A 22,755-nucleotide genomic window follows, 5' to 3' on the forward strand; every position below is an offset into this window, starting at 1 on the left:
TTTCTGAGGCCAATGCAGTGCTGCAGGCTGGAGGCCACTGCACCAGGCAGCCCAATCACTGCCCCAGGCAGCCCATCACACCAGCACTGCCCACACGAGGAAGGGGCTCAAGGGTGACCCCCAGGGAGTCCCCACCTCAGAGTGAATTTCTTCCCTCCCTGGCTGTTTTTGGGCCTCACTCATTGTGAGTGTGAATTGTGATCTGAGGATTGGGAGGGGTCTCGATGGCTGCATCCCCACAACCTGTGCAGAAGGGGAAAGGCAAGAGCATCCCATGGCCATGGGCTGAGGGAGAGAAAAGAAAACCTGTTAGCAACAGGACCATCACATAAGATGGTGTTCCCCTGCAAGTGGCTGAGGACATCAGCTCTGTGTCCTGCCCTGGTCACACAGGTGATTTGAGGGTGAGCCACAGGCTGGGATGTGTTTGTGGAGTCGGGCACCCTCCTGGGACACATCACCGACACAGAGAGAGGCAGAGCAGCCCATGGCAGGAGCTGGTCACCCCTACTTGTTTGAATTTGCTGTTGGCGAAGCTTCATTTTTAAAATGCATTAGCAGCTCGAGGTCACTTACAATAGAGGCTTTAATTAATGCAGAGATCAATTTTTGTCAGTGCACGAGCAGAGCACAGTCTGTACTTTTCCTTCAGGAGCCACTCGCTCACTTGTACAGAGCGTGCCGCAGGGAGAGGGGAGCTCTGCAGAAACAAAATGAAGCACCAGAGTCAGTTTGTGATGCTGGGGATCGAGAGCTGCTGGAAGAACAGCTGTATCCGTGATTGTATCCATGATTGTATCCATGACTGCTGCACACCGACACACACACGCAGCCCGTGCTGCAGGCAGGGCAGAGCAAAGGGGTTTGGTACACGAGTGTCTCCTGGGATCCTGCCTAAACAAGGAATTTAATTCACAGGCATCTTGGTAAGCAGCACACTGGATGGGTGGTTTATGTCACTGAGGCTGTGCACGGCAGGTCTGGGCACCTGATGGCTTTGTTTTGCTTCTGGTCCTGAGTGTCAGGGGTCCCCCACTGTGACAGACTAATTCAAAATGCATTACTGTTAATGGCAAGATGTCAGGAGTCATTGTTTGCTAGGGTGTGAAAAGAAAAAGCAACCTGCACACTATTAATGGGCACCAACTCACAGCACAGCGCCTTCCCTTTGCACGACACAGCCGCTCACAGAAGATGTGCACAAACCCGGATTGTGGCAGAGTCCTCAAAATATCCCTGAGCCTAAAGACAGACTTGGCTCAACGAATGTATTTTTTTATATCTCTTTCAGCAGGAGGGAGCAGTGGCAGGAGGGCATTTGGCAGGGACGGGTGGCACCGGAGTGCAGGGGCCGGCCAAGGCACTGCGGGGCGGCAGCTCCGCCGTGTCCATCAGCATGCAGGGCTCTGCACTGCCTGTCCCCACGGGACTGCAGAGCGGGCACTGCGTAAGGAACAGCAAAGGAGGCGAGGCTGAAAAAAATCTGAGGGTTTTATCTATGAGAAAGCATCAATAAACCTGCATGAACCTGTGCAGTCAGATGACAAAAAAGTGCTGCAGCTTATTGGGGAGCAGGGAAAATATTTGCTGCAAGGACAGGGAAGGGGCTGATTCCTTAGTCCATGTTCCTCCTCTGGCTGGAGCACAGCACTGCAGCTCCCGCTGGCTGAGCACGTCCTGCTGTCTTCTGCTCCTGTCCTCAGCTAACCCTGCCGGCAGCGCTGGCCTGAGCATCAGGCACCGCTGGGACCTGCTCTTGCCAGCGTTTGGCTTCCCTGGGCATCCCACACCAGGCCCGCAGTTGATACCTGGTCTCATCATCACCCCCCGTTCCCAAAAACATGTTTAGGACATCTTGGAATCACTGAGATTGTGCTGGCACCGTGCCTTCCCTCCTGTCTTCCTGACGTGGTCCTGTGTGCATGGAACTCCCTCCCCTCAAGCAGAGCCCCTCCAGCCCCATGTGCTGCCCTGCCAGAGCCAAGCCCCGGACATCAGAGCAGCTCTCACCCTGCAGGAAGGGGCTGCCCTGCTCTGGACAAAGGTGGCAGCTCTTGAGCCCATGAGAGGGCTGCCAGGGAGGAATTTTGAGGGGAAGCTGAGAGGGGAGCCACATTTACAGGGGTGCAAGCAGGCAGAAGGTCGGGCAGAGCTGCTGCCACAGCAGGGGAAGGAAAGGGTTGGGCAGCTGAACACTGATTTTTGGACTGTCCTCCCTTCTGCCTGCCAGAGCCGCTTCATCCAGAGCAGATGGTGCAAACTGGAACACAAGATGCTCCAGTAGCCTGGCATGCAAGAATGCCATGTGTTCTTTTTGGTTCAAAATAAGCTAAACTCAGCAAGACAAGGGTTCTTCTGGACATTATACACCTTCCATTCACTAACACTTTTCTTAACTGCACCTCAAGGTGCAGTTCAGTTCTCACAGTCATCTCCTCCCTCAAACACTTTCCTGCTTCTTAGTGCTTCAGGCTACCAGTGCCAGCTCTCAAGGATTTTACACATCTGCTTTCTCCTAGGGATGCCAATCTGGTGCTGTGCAGAACAAGGGTGCCTGCAGCACCTCCAGCATTTCCACTCTGGGGTCCCCTCCCTGTGACTTACCCTGCAAAGTTAAAGGCAGCTTTTATGCACCCCGTCTCCAGCAGATTGCACCTATTTAGGAAGCTGTTCATTCCCAGCACACCTGTTCTGTAGACAGAGATGGTGGCACATGAGTTTAGTTCTTGGGTGGCAAGTGATAGCAGGATGCATTCCAAAATACTCAGCTTTTTGGGGAAAAGATCTGTGCTAGAAGTGACCAATTGTTCCAGTGAGTTCCATCACCACTCCAGCTTCAGGACCTGATGTCATACCTCTGTGAGAATGGAATGAGCAGAGAAACAGGCAGACACCAAATTACTCTCATTCCTTGCATAGCTCAATTCCTCACTTTCAGTCCTAGACTGGTGCCTCCAGGGATAAGAAAGTGCATTGTGAGAGAATCATTTCACCTGAATGCCTGCATTTATGAAGATTTTCCTGAGGGCTCAAGAGGACTCTTTCGGTAACTAGAATCAAAATCCATAAGGGAAAATATGATCTGGAAAGGGCTGTGGTGGAGGACTTGGGAAGGAATTCTGCTTGGCCAGACTTAAGCAGGAAAAAAAAAAGAATAATGTATTCATATGAGCAATTAATTAATTTTTCTAGAAACGTTCTCCTGCTTAAATTATAACCAAGCCCTGGCACTGCTGAGTGCTATGATTTAATACCCCATAATTAAAGACTTTGTTGTCATCCCAAGCCCTCACTGTGCAGAGAAAAATCAGCTCAAGAGCAGGAGAAATATTTTTTAAAAGTCAAAGGCTGATTAGCATGAATACTTGTGAGAAGGTTTCCAGCACAGAGCCCTCAGATCTCCTGTCAGCTATCACCCCATCCCCAGGACAGAGTGTGGGAGCACCTTCCCCAGCCAACCCATCCCAGCCTGCCCAGGAGGTTTGGTCAGGCAAGAACAGCAGGGTCCAAAACACCCAGCTCAGCCTTCCCCAAGAAGGGTGAGACAAACCAAGAAGCAATTCAGGAACACTTGGCACTCCATAAGGGATGAGGAATGCTTACCTAGGACAGCCTAGAGGAGATGTTGGCACTGTCTAACTAGTGGGCTCTATAGTGCTCAAATACCAGAGCATGAGGAGAGCTGTAAAAAAACCCTGTATGAGGGGCTGCACCATTCACACACCAATCCTTGAAATGTTCCTAAGCCTTTCATTGGGAGTACTGCTTTGACAAGTGAAATATATTTATTGTTTTATGATAGTTAAAATGCATGAGTAGACCCTGCAGCCTCCTTTCCATGCTTCAGCTGTAACTAACGAGTCATATAAAAAATTTAAAAAGGAATTAATAGGGCCAGCAAATCAACGACATGACAACACTAAAACAAAACCAAGGGCACAAAATTTCAGCACTGTATTCCACCAATAGGACTTCCATGGCTCCTGAACACTCATTTACCTTCAGCAGTATGCACCTTTCTTGCAGTGCTATGGGAGCTCCAAAATACCTTCAGGTTATGTCAAATGTCCATATGAACAAAGTGAATTTACCATGAGACTGAAGCAAGTGTCAGTGGTAGATGTCAAGACAGACGACTATAAACTTTAAAACCTCCCTCTTCTGCTTTATTGACATGTAAATTGTTCAAAAATGTTCTCACAATTCAATAATTACAAAGACTTAGACTTACATTAAAAAAGTAAAAACCAGAAAACCCCCAAAGCAGTAGTGTCCAGCTCTAACTGAGCCCCTTTATCAAGAATCTGAGAAAAAGAGCAAGTACTGTCGAACACTTAACGTAACAGGATTAAATGTTGACTAGAACACTCAGTTTAAACTAAAGATAAGTGCACGTCCTATACAGTGTTTCAGAAAAGAACATTAGCCATTGGTATATCATTAGCCCATTTAAACTGAATTTTAAATAAGTGACATCCAACTGTCATAAAATTGGCACAGAAGGCACACTAGTGTGACAATGACAAACTGGATATGCCAGCCACTGAATTAATTACAAGCTTTTAATGAAACATGGTCACAAATCTTTGAGTACTAAATGTATAATACATGGAAGCATGAGATTAAATATACACGCAAACACCACCGCACGTGGGCCATCGCAAAATATACAGGAGTGTGTTGTGCATTTTTCTACATGATCAATACTTGATTAATAATCATGGGGTCTTCATGCAGGTGAGGATACAATTAATGAGAAAAGCAGCACCCCCAGTTACACATCCTTCACGTTCCACTTTGGTAACCAATGAACAGACTGATGTTTTAGTGCGATACAGTCCCTGGGTCAAGCAGACTCCGAGGGCAATGCGTCCACAAGAAGGCTTGCTAGCTTAACAGCATAGTGTGTCCTTACACCAAAAACCCAGGAGAAACAACTTCTCAGGAGGAGAAAGGCAGGAACTAGGAGTAAAATCTTTTTCACAGCAGTATTTTAGAAGCCCTGACTAATGACTGATGAGGACTAAAAGCAGGGAATGGGTAAAGAGATAACTGTCAGTAGTCCTATGTACAAGACTAAAAAGTTGGTAGAAAGATAGAAAGACAGTTATGCAGCTGTATATGTAATGGCTAAATGAATTAAAAGGCCACAAAACTATACCCAGCTCTTCTTTGACTTCCTGGTGACTCTACTGATGTTGGAAACGACCTACAGCTTCCTACCATTCTCCTTAAGATTTAGGAAAAAAACAGTTACAGGAAAAAGGGAAAAGTGTATTCATCTGAGGATGTAACTAGCCCTGCTCACATTTCCTATTTAGAAGTCCAAATTCTGTCTAAAAGGATTTCCTGCTAATCAGACATTACATCATTCTATAGAAAAATAATATTCCTGATATTGTAGCAACATTATCAGTAACTCTATTTCTCTTTCACCATAAGAATAAGACTATTTACTGGTGGCCTTAAATGCTCCTATGCAATAAAACTGTCACAGCTGTGCAGAAAGGAATCAACCGTAACCGAGCAGTGAACAATTCTGCATAAAAAGCTCAATCGCTATTAGTAAAGAATTTTCTTCATTTCCATAGTTTGTATCTACAATCTGGATATATAATTATTCTTGTACAACACTAGAGAGTCTGTGTCAGTCTTGGCACTAGCATCTGAGAGGCTTTGCCCTGCAGTTGAACGCCGCGGAGCAGCGGGTGACGGGAGCCGCGGTGGCGGGAGCGTTACGCGTCACAGGTCGACTGGTCCAGTCCATCCAGCGTAAGCTGATTCCTATGAGGAGAGTTGGGACTTGGGGGACCACTTGGATTTGAGCTGTTCGATGGAGTAGAGTGTTTGGTGGAGTCTGAGTCCGGCTATTAATGAGAAACATTAAAGGATTATGTTTACTTGAAGTGAATTCTTTACACTCAAAAGCTTTCAAAGGCACTCACAAATGAGGGTCAGCAACACCTAGGAAGCAGTGTGCATTAGATTAACTCCATGGTTAAACATTCAAGCAATTACTTCCATTACCATCAACAGGCTCTAGTGCAGTCCCAAAGGTGACCTCTGACGCAACAGGAATTATGGTAAAGTATGTGGAAATTGCTACATCTCTGGCTCCTCTCCTTTAGCCATTGCAAAGCTTTCCTGATGGAATACATCTATCTGTACACTGTTGTTCAGAATTTACCAGCCTGAAATTTTTAGGCAATTTTTATAGCCCAGGAGTAGCTTTATCTGCCCATGTAAACACATAAAAACTATGGTCAAATCATCTTCAGTTTGGTGAGGAGGAAGGAAACAAGCATTATGAACTGTTTACAAAACAGCAACAAGCCTGTGAAGTGCTTGACAAATGAGTGAAGGCTGCCAAGAATCTGGCTGGAGATCTGGAAAGACAATACACTTAGTGGGTATGTCCTATGTCAATATCTAATAAACACCATCCACAGTTATTTCCCCAGTATGAGATTAGTCCTTGGATATTTGCCTTCACAGGCTGGTCTCACTTCAACAGGATGGCTGGCAAGTTTCCCACTATTTTGGTATGTTACAATTCTGAGCACTGCACAGATTCACAGCTAATGAAATACTGCACAAAAAAAAGCCTGTTACCACTGCAGCAAGTTATTTCCAAGAAAGATAAATATATACTTAGCAAATAGATTGAAAGGTAACATCCTTCAAGAATGCTGTTCAGAAGATTTTGCATGGCTTCAAGAAAAATAAGATAATCTATAACAAGATTATCCTTACATGATCTGGTTCATAAAGTCAAAAGCCATGGGGGAAATAGTAGAAAGCCAAAAGGTGTTATTAGAGCCTCTTTCCAGTTTCAAACTACTATTTTTTTAAATTTAAGAAGTCATAAGAAATTGTAAGAGCTACCAAAAAGAGAAAACGTTGTAAAAATTCCCTTTCGAATCTATCATTAGTCATGCTTACAAACAACAATTACAAATAGAGCATGGAATATAATGGAGTTTGGGAAGGGTGAGCAGAATAACTAACACAGTCCAAAAATACCTGTGTTTAGAGATCCCCACTTTCATATGCTTTTAATGGCTAACTAAAGGTTACAAAGGAAGTCAGACCACAGGTGTGATCAGAACTCTGGACTTGGTGTGTGCTAAGGCATCCAGCAAAAGTCTGGCTTCACAAAAACATGCTTCAAAATTCAGAGCATTATGTAGGCCTGCAGTTGGGTACCAAAAAGCACTAAAAAATACTTTAATCAGGGACTTTGCTTCCCAGGAATAATTCCTAACACTTTCCCCTTGCACAGACACTGCTTTAGCAAAGCTTAGAAGAAAAGATATGATAAATCACAGATACAAAGTCATGTATCTTCTCTATTTAGATTCAGGAACATCAGTTTTGTAGAGCCAAGACATTTTAAGTTTGGTGACTACTGGCACATACTCTTATTCTTGCTAAAAGCAGTTTTATGTATCATAAATTTGATTCTTTTTCAAGTTACATGACAAAAAGTCTTCCTTAAGGCAGCACAGAAAATTACTTAACTAGTCATATTACTCTGCTATTCTATGCTAATATCCCAGAGAACATTTTTAGGAGCTTTGAGGACATTTCATCAATTAGTCAAATTTCCGTTGCCTATAAAGCTTAATCGAAGACATTACACTTCTTAAAATATCACCATCAGAAGATCTGTTCACAGCTTTGCCTTTGTGCTAGCTTATCTAACTTTTGCTGGGGAAAACACTTGTGGAAAGAAAACATCTCCATAAACATCTCTATGAAGTATTTCCTTGGGAATGTAATTTATTGGAAAAAGAGAGCAGTCTATGTTAACAGGATATTGTTGGTGTCCATGTACAGAAGCTGTTTTACCTCTTTGTCAAACTCCTGGTCAGGGTCGGACATACTTCGGGAAGGCATGGCTGCTCCCACATCACTGCCACCTGCAGAGAGGAAAGGACAAAAAGCAATTTACAGCTCCTGTTGACATCACAGATTACAGCCCAGAAGTGAGCAGCTTGTTCCAGCCTTACTTGAGGAGGGCCATGAGATGTAGGTTTTGTTTCTCTGCTGCTGCTGCCGTGACAGGTTGGCTGAAGTTGGACAGGATTTTTCATCCTGGGCAGGAGGTAGGACACTCTACAGTGTAAATGAGACACTTTGTTAGCCAGCAACAAAAACTATCCAAGAAGAAGTTGTTACTCATGAAAACTTTACGGTGCTTTTGAAGCTATTACAACCCAGTGTTGGTAGAAAAACTGAACTTACTTGACCACATCCACATATTTTCAGTAACAGACACAAACCCTGAGAAAGACAGAGAAAGAACTAAGCCCCATAGCAGCCACTGGAACCTGTCAGCCAGCAAACCCTCTATGAAGGGGCAGGGACTGTACTAACAGCTCTGCTTTCCTTCCTCCTCCTGCTGAAATGACAAATGCCTGACCCACATCTGGGCTACCTGAGAAAGACAAGAGAAAGCCTGACTAACAGCCCTAGGATGGAGGGTACATACAGAACATAAAAGTGTACCTTCACGTCTTCCTCTTGTAGATTTAACATTAAAATATCTCATAAAATGCTGTATTAGTTAAATACAAAATAAAATTAATGCTACAAAGCACTGCAAGTCGCATGCATTTTAGTTACCTCTACCACATTAGTTTTTTTTCCCCTTGTTATTGCTCTAGAATTGGTGAAGTGCCACAAGCATACCATATTCCAGTTCCTAACAGTTTGCAGCTACTCCTACCCTTGCTAGGGAAGCAGAGGAGGGACAGGAAGAGGAAGAAAGCAGAAGGGAGCCTTGCAGTGAGGAATGGTCACTCTGAAGAGAGATTTCAGCAGAGATAGGGCTCATGTGATAGACGTGCTCAAAGCCTGTTGGGGGTGATACCAAGAGCAGAATGTTGAGAGGATGAGGGGAAAGGAAACTCATTCTGTTGTTTTAAGACAAAAAAGAAAAAGGAAGGAGGAGAGATTGATTATATACAGAACTACTGACAAGCTCCTGGCAGAGATATCTGTCTTTCAGTGTCTCATTCATAAGTCAGCTAACAGTATTTCCTTGCACAGGATTTAGAAGCATTGCACAGCAGGAAGGTTCACCTTTCTCAAAAGGATTTAAAGAAGAATTCGGTACAGGATAATACTTGAGCCCATCCAGCTCAACTTCACAGCTTTTGTGAGCAAGAACAAATGCACATACGTATCCCTCCCTTATAAATATATTTTACCAGTGGGAGGTCCATGAGGACCTGCATTCCATCTCCTGGTCCCATGTGAGCCACGTGGTTGAAATTTGTTGGGTTAGAAATCATCTTTGACCTTAGCTCAGGGTCTCTAAGCATTTCCCTAAAAAAACAAGAGTGATTTTTACTCTTAGCATTCCCAGTCTCTGCATGTCATCATGTATATTCAGTTATTTTTTACAAATTTACAAATAAATTCTTACCTCCTTTGCTGTAACCGCTCTTCCTCGGGAACCTTGAATACGAATCTTCTTTTGCTCCTGGTCCGGAGCATTTGCTTCTTGCTGTTGTCAGAGGTTTCTGGTACACTGAGGCCAGCTCCTGCTGTAAGAGCACAAAGCAACTTCACTTAGAGAGTACAGGCTGACCTAGACATATTCAACACAAATTTCATCTAGTGCAAAGGTAACATGATGAAAATTAACCAGTTAGAATGAATTCCTCATTTCTCCCCTTGTTCAGGACTCACCTGAGAACTTGTTCTTGAAATATATTAACCTTGGTGGCTCACAGTTAAGGAGGTTCAGTGTGCCATCCATGTTTAATGGTCTGATCTGTTTTGAGGAAGGAGACAGAGAATTACCTCAAGTCTAGCATACACTCTGAAGAAACACCTCATTTGAAAGTAACCCAATTAAGTGCAATATTCAAAGAAAATTACTTACCCTTCGCAGGCCAATAGTCTGGACCCATTCCATAGTGTTCACATCAAACACATCAACACCATACTCGCTATACACTGTTACATATGAAGAATTGCAACCTGCATTGATTGAAAACAAACAGAAAACCCTAATGTCATTTCAGTAGTGCAGAATTGACAAACATTTGAGCAGATTTCAACAGTTGTAAGTTTTCCATTATGTGCAAGATACATTTTAAAACACATTTTCAAAGCCCCAGTTTCAAACGGATTTTTTGGTGAGAATAGATTTGCTAATGACAACTACCAGCATTATGGAAATATTTAAATTTGACCCTTTCAGTATTTTTTAAAACTTCACATTGCCATTTTATGAAATTGTAAAATGGCATCTGAAGTTTTCACATGCATACAAATTTGCTAGGTGGTAGGAACTGAGCAGCCAGCTTTGCTATGGATTACTTCAGAAGCACCAAACTAACTATACATCTGCTGAGTGCAGAGGAGATGAGAAAGCCACCATCTGTGAGCTGGGTCATGAACTCATGATGCAGATCTGCTCTCAATTTCCTTCCTCTTTTGCTTACAATTTTCTAGCTTTAGATATTCATGTATGGGTTACTTTCATCAAGTCGACAGAAAAATGTCACAATGCTTAAAGCCCGTAACTCATTTTCTCTTTTCAACTTTTTTTTTTTTAAGCATAAAAGGCATCAGCAGACAAGTTTATTTTAGGTCAAACGAAAAGCAGAGATCTCTAGAGCTTTGTATCAACATGCTTCTGCTCATGTAAAGACTGTTTCCTGATGTAAAAAGCAGTTACTAGTAACTTAAGGGATTTAATAGAGAGAAGATGCTTCAATAAACAAAATGAAAATAACCCAGTAGGACACTAAACACATCACAGAATCTTCTTAGAAGAACTGAAGTACAGTTGTGGTGCTATTTTTTAAATTCATTAAAAGGATGCCTTGGACAGCTGTCATAAAAATGTAACACAAAAGTGATTTATGGTCAAGCATCTACTGCATGTGGTCTTGGCTGCCGTGGATGTTCAAACCAGGAGGGAGAAGGGAGCATCAGGCAGAAACACCATCTGCAGCCAAGGCTGGCACGTGCCAGGCACAGCTGATGAGCCTGCCCAGGTCTGAAGTGGCTCCCAGAGAGCTGTGTCAGTGCCTGCCCTGGGCTGGCCCAGGCTCCAGCCTCCAGCCCAGCTGGCTCCAGGGCTTTGCCCCAGGCTGCGGCGGAGCCAAGGACACCCACGCTGGACACCAGCACCAGGCTGGAGCAGGAGCAACCCTGATGGGCCAGCTGGGCTAACAGAGCTGGGCCAGTGCTCCCCCTGCCCTCTCCTGGGGTGAGGGCACTGACTGCCCCAGACACAAATTCTCTCTTTTAGCCCAAAACCTCTCTACAACATGGTGTTTACCACAGCAGAATCACTTCCACTTTGTTGGTCTCTCCTATGAAGACTGGCTGAGAGAACTGGGGCTGTTCTCAGCCTGGAGAAGAGAAGACTCTGGGGAGACCTCACAGCACCTCCCAGTGCCTGAAGGGGCTACAAGGGAGCTGGAGAGGGACTTTTTACAAGGCAATGGAGTGATACAACAGGAGAAATGGCTTTAAACTGAGAGTGGGTTTAGACTAGATATTAGGAAGAAATTCTTTATGCTGAGGGTGGTGAGGTATTGAACAAGTTGCTCACAGAGGGTGTAGAAGAAGCTGCTCCATCCATGCTAGTGTTCAAGGTCAGGTCGGATGGAGCTTTGAGGAAATTGGTTTAATAGAAGGTGTCCTTGCCCATGGCAGGGGAGTTGGAAGTGGATGATCTTTAAGATCCCTTCCAACCCAAACCATTCTGTAATTTTACAACCTCCTGATGGGGTAGTTAAAAAAACCCACCATCACTAGTGACAGATACCAGGACTGAGGAGTGAGGACAAGTCTAATGAAAAGGGAAGTAATTCAGTTTCCTTTGGCAGCAGAAAATGTTGCTCTTTCTACAAAAACAGCCTGAGGCCAGCAACACTCAGAACTGCACATACAAGAATGTTATAAAATAGTTTACAGTAAGAACACTTCTAATAATAACAGACAAAACCATTAACTAGCAAGTCTAGTTTGCTGAAATGCAAAAAACTGGAAAGCTGATTAAGGGAAAGGAAACATTAGTTTTAGCTAATAGTGTTTTAAAGTAAATTTGCCACTACATTGTTTTCTTGGGACTTTGCTTCAGACTTCTGTACAGAACTAGGTCAGAGTAAAGTAAGCAAACAATTTCAGTTCAAATCAAATACAATTAAACACATTCCTATTAGGGCCTGGCCTGATCCACCTAACTCCTTGCTGTACTACTTAAACAAAAAGCTATTTATTGCCTTCAATCATTCAAAAAATTTTAATTGCTATTTGAACTTCAAATAGAAATACCAGATTTATCATCACCTGCCTTTGACTACTGAATATTGAAAAATGCTCTGCATGTGCCTCCATTCTACCAAGCTGATAACCAATGCTCCTGAAACAAGCTGAGTGGTTCAAATATTACCCTCCACCTATACTATTTTTGGATATTGTCCCCCTAAAATTAAAGCCAAAAGGAGAAAAAATTTATCTCTTATTATCTTTATGAACCTTCAGACTTGCACTTACATTTCTTCTTCAACTTTCTACTGTAATTTGAGTACAGTACAGAGAAGACACCCTACAGGCAACTGGACATTTATGCTCTCTAGGTGAACAAAAATCTTTACAGAATTTCATAGACAGGTGACACTGTCCTGCATCCAGGACTACTTTCTATAAAAATTATTTTGCATTCCACTATTTATTCTTCTATGTCCTATAATAAGGCAGAGCATTTCTTGCAGCATCCAGGAACTCCAAGTCCAAAACGACCCCCAGGAAGAACCACGTGTCTGTTAACTCATCAAAACTTAAACTTGATACTCAAAGACAAACTGAAGCAAAATTGAATACAATGCTGAGTATTTTTTTGACAAGTAAAGCAGCAACAGGGATATGGCAACAGAAAAACATATACATACTACAGGCAACAGGAGTTGCAGGCCACATTAGTTCCTGCATGCGTGACCTTCGACCTTGCGAATCGACGTAAACTCCCATATGGCTGAAGCAAAGCAGGAATTCCTCATTACTGAGCTCCACAGCACAAAGGGCATCAAAAGACTGCTGGGAGAGGAAGATAAGCGAGGGGTCATTAGGATTTACCAGGTTTATAGATTGTCCATCTCCCTGGATGGTCAACAGAGAGAACCCAGACTGGTAGCCAACACAGAGCTTGTCCTTGAACACTGTCATCCACTGTACAATTCCTGGAGCCTGAATTTCACTGAATTTTTTGTGGAAAGGTTTAGTTCTGTGAATTTCATAGCAAAAAACCTGTCGTTTGACAGCCACAAACAAACAAGTAGAAGAACTCTTCTTTAGTGTTCCAGTTGTAATCAATTGGCAGCCTTTAGTTTCTGCAAGCTTAATGTCAAAGTTCCCTTCTGACCCATCCAGAGAGGCCCAGGGGTAAAGGTGGACGTGATGGTTCCGACCACAGATGAGGATGATGATTTTTTCTTTGGGAGCAAGCTCTATCTGGTACACCTTCTTGCAGTCAGCAGCTCGGACTATCACTGCAAAGGAAACAAGAGCTGCCATAAGTTAAACAGGAAAATCACCAGGCCCAGAAACACTGCAGTGCTACATAATGATGCCTGAAAATTAATCTAAACACAGACATGTACCAGGTGAGGAAGAGCACTTATTCCACGTTTGATTCTCTGTTATTAATTCTCAGAGCAAACAATGAAACAAAGCATTCCTGCAAGCCCTCTCTATTCATAACAAAAATCTCAACAACGCTTTGTGGGAAAATGCTGTTTAACATGTAGGATAAATGAAGACATTTCTTTATATAATTGTATCTGTACCATCTGTACAGTGAAAGATGCTGCATCTTCAGAAGTGGGTCCCACCTCCAGGGAAACATCAGCATCTTCAGTAAATTTTGGAGGAAGACCAAATTAGCAGAAAACAAAGACAAGAAATATAAAGTATTTATTTAATCCTGATAAGTGAGGAGACAAAATGCTGTACTGTTGGCAGATCTCTCAGCCAGGTACAAAAGCAGAACAGTAAGGGGGTGTAAAACACACATACGGGGAAAAAAATGCTCTTTGTGATGGGGAAAGGATAAGAGGAATGGGCTTAGGCTGCAGGAAGAGAGGCTCAGGACAGGCACCAGGAAAACCCTTTCAGAACAAGGACTAGCCATGGGGAGTTTTGCTGTTTGATGCATGTTTTTAAAGCAGGGTTAGAGGCAGCTAAGGGGGTTAGGTAGAATGTGTGCTCTTTGGGGGATCTTGGCTATACAAGAACTTCCAAGAATGAAGTGAGTATTTAATGGGGTACAAACAGGAGAGCAATTCTAAACTAGGAAACTTAATAAGCATAAACCAATAAAATTAAACTGTAACTTTCATTTTTCTGCTAGCTGAAGGAATTAAAAATATTTGTGAATTGTAGTTTAAAAAAAAAAAAAGAGAATGCTTCATTGGAAATTCTTTGCCTTTTTTCAGTAACAGTTGAGTAATGTAGCCAAAGTTACCAAATTCTTTAAACTTGGCAAGAAGACTTCAGCTGTTTAAATCACAAAGTGCTGTTGTGGTGTACCCTCACCTGCATAAATAGATGAAATGTCTGAAGAAATGCTCTAGGAAATAACTGGCTTTGCCACAGAGAAATAACTTCCTTCTTAGCTCCAACTCCAGCTTATTCGTCAAGAATTAAGCAATATTCTAACCAAAGACCTTTGCTATAAACAGCTGGCAATTAATTAACACTAAAAATTACAACTGCCATAAAATGAAAAACAGATTACGATTTACAAAAATGCTATTAACACACAGAATGGCCAGAGAAAACTCCTGCTAAATATCCCTTAACTTAAAACCAAACCTGATAATTAATTTTCACATTTACATATAACATGGTGATGCAGATAATTGTTCCTTTAGGAAATGACCTTTCAAATTAAATTTACAACTTTCTTTTATGCAAGAAGCTGTACTAGAATTCCTGGAATTATTTGCATCTCAAGTTATGTTTATATCTAAGTACTTAAAGAATGGGGACCACTGGAAGTTTACTCAAAGGAATGGCATTCATTACTGCTAGAAAGAATTCCAAATATGTGCTGTCTCCATGTATAAAGCAGTTTCTCCTGGAATTGGGCAATGTCTTATTCTAAACAAGAAGAATTTTTGTGACCCAAAACCAGATCCCTGATATAATTTAATTTTGGAAGTCAAGTAAGTCTTTAAAAACCTATATTCACTGCTTTATTTTACATTGAAATGCAAGCTTTAGCATGAGCAAAATCCAACTTTCAAATAGCCACAAACTAAATTACACAGAATAAGGAATTGAGAAAATCACTGACAAGACCAGCACCCCAAGACAAATTTGCTTTGGACACCATTGGTCTTCAAGAGAATGTGAGTGGTTGTCAAATTTCTGGAAGAAACAGATAAGACATGGAGGTTTTAGAGGGAAGTCTACAAACTTTGTGTGTGCTGTGCATGCTCTGTGTGCTGAAGCATTCTGATACCTGCTGTGGGAACACAGCTAAGGTGAGAATGTGTCAGGATATGCCCAGTAACTCATCCCTTTAATTTCAGCCTCTCACCTGAATGTAACGACAATGACCAAATTAGTGCTTATACCTCACATTCACTTTTCCTTCTCATCAATTAACTGAGTGCTTAATACTTACTATACATGAAAGGCTGTTGTGCAACCTATATTACAGCAGCACTAAAAGTTATGGAGCTCATTATTTTGTATGTAATTACTGCATGCATTATGGCCTGACTTACCATCACGGGTCACCTCTATCACATACAGTCCTTCTTCTGAGCCAATTGCAATTCTATCTCGATCTAAGGAGGAAAAAAAGGCCATTAATTCAGCTAAGCTTGGTCTTATCTTTAAAACAAGCTGTTTGTTTTGAACAGCTGAAAAAATTTCTGCACAAACAGATTTTCACCAGCAAATCAATTTTGCTTGAATTCACACAGTCTGTCAAAAGCATGCTAAGTACCATGTTACTAAAACAACCTGCTGAACAACTCAACAGTATTATTTACTCCAAGTGGATGAAGAAACCTGAATATCAATGCAAGATTAGCATTTTTTGCCCATTATTAAATTCCTATCAAGGAATTCAGCTGAGGAATTTATTTCAAGATGTCAGTGCTCTCATTATAAAAGCCCATCTAAAAGTTCCAACCACCTTCATACACTGATAAAAGTTAAATCAAACATACCTACAATAGCAGCAGCTAAACTTGCTTTAATAAGAGGCAGTGTACTGTCATAGGCTTCTTGTGGAATATGCACAACCTGGTTCCTCAGCCTGTTTTTGTGCAGGATAGACTGCAACCCTTCTAGGATTCCAACCCACTTTCTCTTTTCATTCTCATTTTCCGTCAGGATCAGTAGAGAACAAGACTTTGAAGGCAAACCTAAGAGAGAAGCTGTCACCTTTAAACAGACAGAGACAGTGAAATTAGTTAGAGTAATAAAAGCCCTTTTTATCACACAGAACTGTGAAAATAAACTACACTTTCTCATGCAATGGAATCATGTACCCAAGAAACACATACAACACAGCTAATACTGCCACAGTGCTTCAAGAAAATAACCAAAACACAACCACTGCACAAGCCACAGTGGCTTTGTTTAAAAGTATTCAGCCTTGCTTAAATACTCTGAATCCTAACATATGGGCAGGGAATGCTACAATGATCAATACATGGCAGTAAAAGGCTCCCTCCTGCTCTGAACCATTGTTTGTCCTGATCCCACCCACCCATAATTTACTGAGAGTGACACACATGCTTTGTGAACCAGATGCATTTAAACCCAAAGGCATTGCTATCATCAGTTCTGAATTTGTTATCTAATTTTCCAAATATTTGTCCAGGGGAAGAGCACATCATATCTGCATTCAAAGCTCTGGAGGAAAGCAATATTTGAGACCGAAGAACTGCATTCTCCCATGTCCCTGTGTTAAAAGAAAATCACTATGGCTTCACTTAATTTTCAGTTAAATCATCCCATAGATCTCAAAGCAGAATGTGTTCTACATAGAAAAACTATCCAGGAACTTCTGTTGCCTGAAGAATGCATACAGTAATTCTTAATATTTTGGGGTTTTGCACTGCATGAAGAGACTGAAGGGTTTATGGTATCATAGGAACTATACTTTCAGCCACAGACAAACAGGCCAACAGCCAGGATCAGCCCTCAGCACAGACTCTGAGTAACAACAGTTGAACAGAAAAAAAGCAACAAAAGGTGTAAAAGTGTAAATCAGAAGACTGTTAACATGGAATATCAGATTTTCAGCCTACATGCTGTTATAAGAAAATCACTATAAAGATGGATGTTGTGGTAATGCAACACACACACTTCCTGGAATGAATGAAACAGTAACACTCATCTTAAAGATAAAATCAATCTGAAAGTAAACTTGGGACAACGGGATGTCAAAGACAGAAGTTCAGAAGTAATATGAAAGTGGAGGTGAAGGGAGTTAGGGAAAGAACTGAGTAGCTGATCACAGCTCTAACATTCTGCATTAAGGTTTGTTCCTGCCTAAACTGTTATTGAGCATTAATATTTTAAAGACAGATGGAGGCATAATGGATAATGTTTAGAAAACAAAAAAAACCACCAGATTCCAGCAATGGTTTTCCATTTGAAATACCACCATGTATTACTCCTCAATCTTTTGAAGCTGGCAACTTATATATATATAGTCAAATGCAAGGGAAACAAGTGAGCAGTTGGTCGTAATATATATTGCATTATTCATCATATAAAAGTCCATTATTTGCTATGAAACTCAAGGCTTCTTAACTTGGACTGCTAAGCTGTGGGAGCACTCCACTACAGCCAACTCCTACACTATTAATAGAAATGTGAATCAATGGCAGAATTTAAGACAGTGGTGTCTGAATGTCAGCATGGCCTAACACCCAGCTTTAAAAACTGGTTACCAAGGAGAAATGTTTCAATCTGAGACAAATTCTTACTCTTCTTGAATTCATGGGGAGTCAGAGGTGGGAACATGTGTTTGGCAGCATTCTATTTGTAGAACAGAATTTGCTGGGTATTGTTTTCTTTTGGCAGAATATCCAGAAGAAATGAAAATCTGTCTTTCATAGGCTACAAGTATCACCATGTGTTATGTGCAATGACACATACAAAAGAAGGACCACATTTTTACACAGATGATATGAATTAACAGTTTAAACTGTTCTGTACAAGCTACTCTATGTGACTGTGTCAGCAAGATGCAGATCTAGAACTACATAACATTGAGATGAGACTCTCCCAACCAGGTTTAGTGGTTTCCAGTTTTAGAAATTCCTGCCTTTAAAGGAGAACACAGAACTGAGAAAAGAGGTGTAACTCTGCAGGTTCTCTGGTCCCCTACCTAAATGGATATATTCACACATCAAGCTTCCAGTTAATTTATCACATCTCTTTAGTAGGGGATAATCTGATCAAACCATGGAGATATTTGGTCATGTATATCCACACAAGTATTTTTACAGAGGGATATTTGACAAAAATGATTTTTATTATTTAGATACCCTTTCAGTTAAAAACTGCAGGCAGAAATTACAGCAGCCAGTCAGGCAGGCTGAACTGTATGGATGCCTTGTTCTTAAATGAATGAACCATCATTCTGCACAGCATATTTTCTCTCCTCAGATGTCCTTCCCTACAGTATTCTATGTTTGCTAATTTAAGAAGAGAGCAGGCAGATGGGAACTAAAAAACCCAAAAACCAAAATACAAACAAGAAGAAACTTAAGGTAAAGGTAGTGGTAAACCAAAGTATGAAAATTCACTGCAGAAAATATTTTTACAAAAAAAGCAGAAAAGCAGAGACACAGAGGCAGGCAAGTAGCAAAGACAATTCCCAAGTAAAATCCTGAAGGACCAAATGATAGGGACTGCAACTGACTGACAGCTCTTTGCTTTCCATGTTTTCCTGACTTGATTCTAAATGGGTGAAGATCAGAGATGCTGAAAACAATGAGTTTCTGCATTCAAATGTAAGGGACTATAGATACTGGCTACTAATGTATTCTTTTCTAAATTTTAGAACTCCAGATTTAATATGATTCACACAAAACATAGGAATTAAGTTCCTGTTGTTAAAAACTAAATACAGCATTCAGATAGAACATATACTAAAGGGGATATTAAAGCTCAGTTCATTATTTTCTCTTATTTTATTTTTTTCTCCTATACTTAAATATGAAATTAAGGAAACTAGATCAGTTTCAGAATATTCTGTTACAGCACTGGTTCCTAAAGCAAGAAAAAACAGAATCTGGTAATACCAATGGAAAAAGAGAGAAAATATACTGAATTATACTCAAGAAAATAAAAAAGTGACAAACTTTATATACAATGAAGCAGCTAAAGAAGAATAACTTTGTTGTCACATTCATATTTTCTGAAAAATCCCTTTGCCCAGGATTTTTCTCCTGGGAAGCTGAGAAGCCTCAGAGAAAATGAAAACAACAATTATCTCATTTGTTTCTCCCCTGTTTTGCTTATGTGGAATGTGTTTGAAGATTGTTTATCCAACAGATGATTGTTTCTTTGGTTTCTGGTGTGAGTGTTTCCACTCATTGGCCAATCAGTGCCAAGCTGTGTTGGGACTCTGGAGAGAGTCATGAGTTTTCATTATTATCTTTTCAGCATTGTGTAAGTATCCTTTCTCTATTCTTTAGTATAGTTTAGTATAGTATTCTTTAATATAACATAGCATCTTAAAATAATAAATTAGCCTTCTGAGAACATGGAGTCAGATTCACCATTCCTTCCTGCCACGGGGGTCCCCCAAATACAACACTTTGTTCTTTACAGTTCAGTTCTAAGAGGAGCACCATATTGTTCTTGAACATATGTCAGCAGCCCTTGTAAATTCTTACACTTCTACATAACCTAATCAATGTTAGATCTGGACAGCATTTGCCACTATCAGAACAAACCAGTGGTATTGAACAGGTATTTTCTGTAGGAGTCAGTGCACAGCCATACCCTGAATATACACGGGATGTCTTTCCGGGTTGCGTGTATTACATCTGATGCTAGGACAGAGCTCACACAAAAATCTTCATCTCTAGTGAGAAAAGAGAACAAGAGCATCACACACAAGCACACACACAGATTATTCAACAAAATCTAGCTGGTATCACCACTGTTTCAATAGGTTGCAATCTCCTAACACCGCACAGAGGTCACAACTGCTTTGTTATGCTCTAACCATCCTTGACCCAAACAGCTCCCAAGCCTGTTATGTCTCTACAGCATCTGGTACGTGTACCTCAGTCCACCTGAAGCTAAGCAGGGTGGCTTTGTGTAGTTTTGGTGTCCCAACCACACCTATTCTACAATTAGAAGCAAGAATATTGCTCTTCCAGCCCAGCAGACACATTAGAAATGAATAATTCATACCTCAATGTGTAGCAAGAGAGGGGCCTTTGGAAAAAAAGAAAAATCACATAAAAAGCTCTTGGCAACATAATTATAGTTTGTGGGTTTCAAATAAGGGTTTTCAAAACAGCTAGATTTTATTCTCTATTACAGTAAAATAAACAGACATCAGAACAACTTTTGCATTTTAGAGTGCTCCACCCCAGAGGGCTTGTCTGCACTAGCCTTTTCAAACTGAATTTGACCAAGTTGATCACCATAATTGCCAATTTTAGTGCAAAGATGACACTAATGTCTGAAACTTGCCCATGCTAGAATTCATAGCTGTGGTGGTTAACATCTATTAAAAACATCTGAGAACCCTCAGATGACAGCCTCAAAGGGGCAGCTACAACAAGCAGATAAAGCATGGCACAGTTGGTATATGGTATCTGGCTGAGTTGCTTCAAGCAATGTACTGATGGGAATGCTGCTATTTGCAATACTTCCACGTTCCTGCTCCCACTGCCAGCATGTCAGAGAGCTGACACTGACAGCTCCCAGCACAGCCCTACTGCTGTAACCCCACCACACTGCTGTCTGGAAGAAATAGAAATCAACGTGCTTGTGAATGCAAACTTTATATTCAACACAGGTACAAAGGTGCTGTAACATTAAAAGGTATTACACTTTCTTAATATTTCCAAAAATTGAAATAAAAGAACTTCCTTGGTTACTCTGATCAACTTAAGTCTCAAATATTTGGCAGACAGTGTTCACTGGTTCAGATGGTTCCCCTTGAAGTAATAACTCCTGTTAAAAGGCAGGGTCAGAGCCATTTGCAGTGGAAATTAGTTGATGCTTTTCTGCAGACTACTTCAATTTTTTTAACATTCCTGAACACTTATTGGCTATGGGATGATCTGTGACTCAATGTTGAGGTCAGAGTGCATGGGAAAAGCAATCTACCAATATACACTTGCTTTTTACAGGTGCAAATGGAATTCTAGGAAGAAGCATGCCAATACTGTGAATACTGGTGACTGCACTGTGAGTGACTGCAAAGTCACTTAAGTAATTTCTTGTTGAGCCAACTTGATCAGCCTAAACTCAGCTGCAGTTTAGGTACACAATACACGAATCTTCTTAGGCCACAGCTCTCAAAATCTTCTAATTTCTTGTGTACTAGGAATAAACACTCCTGTTAAAGAAACAGTAGAGAGGATTTCTACTCTGCTGTAACAATACAAACCTGAGATCCAAGACTTGACTTGCCACAACTCCAGGCTGGGTGGATTTTCCTTCAGGCACATCATATAAGAACAGTTTACAGTCACAGACAACTGCATAAGCCCTCTGCCACCCTTTCTTAACTCCTGTGGGCTTTGGGACCTGCAGGTAAATAATTGATTGCTTATTATGTGTAAACACATGCAGAAGACATAGAAAGCAGGACGTTTAGAAAAGCTTATACTTAGATCAATGGAATTAGAACACATTCTACTTGTCCTTCAAAACAGGATGAAAAATACCAAGCAATCAAGCAATCATTTTTCCTCTTTTAAGTTCAACCATCCCTTTTTACAGCTTAAAAATATATGAAGACTTGTATAAAGATATTAAGTTTGGATATTCCACCAATGCCGAAATGGTGGGACAGTTTAACTTTTGTATTATGCTTACATTAAAAATGACAGAAATTCTTTCTTAAACCATTCCTTTTTTCCCCCCCCTGCTGCTTATGAACATTGTAGCTACTAATCTACTGACCTTGAGCTCTTGCAGTAAAACCTAGTGTTTCTCCCACATCTAAAGCAATGGAGGTTAAATAAGTTACACAGATGGCACACAAAGCCTTAAGGCTTTAGCACTATTTAGGAGATGTGTTTAAACATACTTAGAGGTTCCAAGCTGTAGAGCTGTAAGTGAAGTTAAGTATTCTTCTCTTGTCCAAGAAGAAAGGACTGTTACCTTGACATAACCTTTGTAGGCTGTTCCTATTCCTCTTTGCACATCTACTCCAAGAGGCCTTTTGGCTTGCTCGGGGGGTATAGGGCAGACCTGAGGTGCACTATCCTTGCAGGAAACATGGCATGCAAATGAACACACTAAGTACAAAAGAGAAAATTCACAGTGAAATGTGTGTATGAGTCAATCATAACAGGTGATTAAAATAGTCTACGCTCAGCAAATTAATTAATCACACTGAAACTGGCAGTCAAATATTGCAATAGCTCACTATGCTGAAGAAGTGAACACACCTAGATATTGTATGAGACTCTCCAAAGCGCTTTCATTTCCTCTTTTTAGCCTATTATATTCACAAAGGGCAGGAACTGAGTCAACATTTAAAGGAAAATGAGT

At 41.1% G+C, this 22,755-nt stretch overlaps 1 protein-coding gene across 8 annotated transcripts in view; it reads right to left on the reverse strand.

Moving 5' to 3' along the window:
• Positions 1-4,141: 4,141 nt before the first annotated feature.
• Positions 4,142-22,755, reverse strand: part of CDC42BPB (CDC42 binding protein kinase beta) — a 91,170-nt gene continuing 72,556 nt past the window's right edge. For 3 of the 8 annotated variants that reach the window (XM_036383233.2, XM_036383239.2, XM_036383238.2), the window contains 14 exons: positions 22,363-22,499; positions 21,644-21,783; positions 20,017-20,098; positions 16,215-16,431; positions 15,765-15,827; positions 12,924-13,520; positions 9,896-9,993; positions 9,700-9,784; positions 9,434-9,554; positions 9,216-9,333; positions 8,248-8,286; positions 8,013-8,118; positions 7,852-7,922; positions 4,142-5,867 (listed from right to left, as the gene is read on the reverse strand). In XM_036383233.2, the coding sequence (XP_036239126.1) occupies positions 5,736-5,867; positions 7,852-7,922; positions 8,013-8,118; positions 8,248-8,286; positions 9,216-9,333; positions 9,434-9,554; positions 9,700-9,784; positions 9,896-9,993; positions 12,924-13,520; positions 15,765-15,827; positions 16,215-16,431; positions 20,017-20,098; positions 21,644-21,783; positions 22,363-22,499 (2,006 nt within the window). In that variant the 3' untranslated portion in view covers positions 4,142-5,735. The remainder of the gene's footprint in view (positions 5,868-7,851; positions 7,923-8,012; positions 8,119-8,247; positions 8,287-9,215; positions 9,334-9,433; positions 9,555-9,699; positions 9,785-9,895; positions 9,994-12,923; positions 13,521-15,764; positions 15,828-16,214; positions 16,432-20,016; positions 20,099-21,643; positions 21,784-22,362; positions 22,500-22,755) is intronic. The other 5 variants (XM_036383240.2, XM_054515030.1, XM_036383237.2 and 2 more) reach the window with 3 other exon arrangements.

Source organism: Molothrus ater, chromosome 6 (genome assembly GCF_012460135.2).
Source record: "Molothrus ater isolate BHLD 08-10-18 breed brown headed cowbird chromosome 6, BPBGC_Mater_1.1, whole genome shotgun sequence".
NCBI classification, from domain to species: Eukaryota; Metazoa; Chordata; class Aves; order Passeriformes; family Icteridae; genus Molothrus; species Molothrus ater.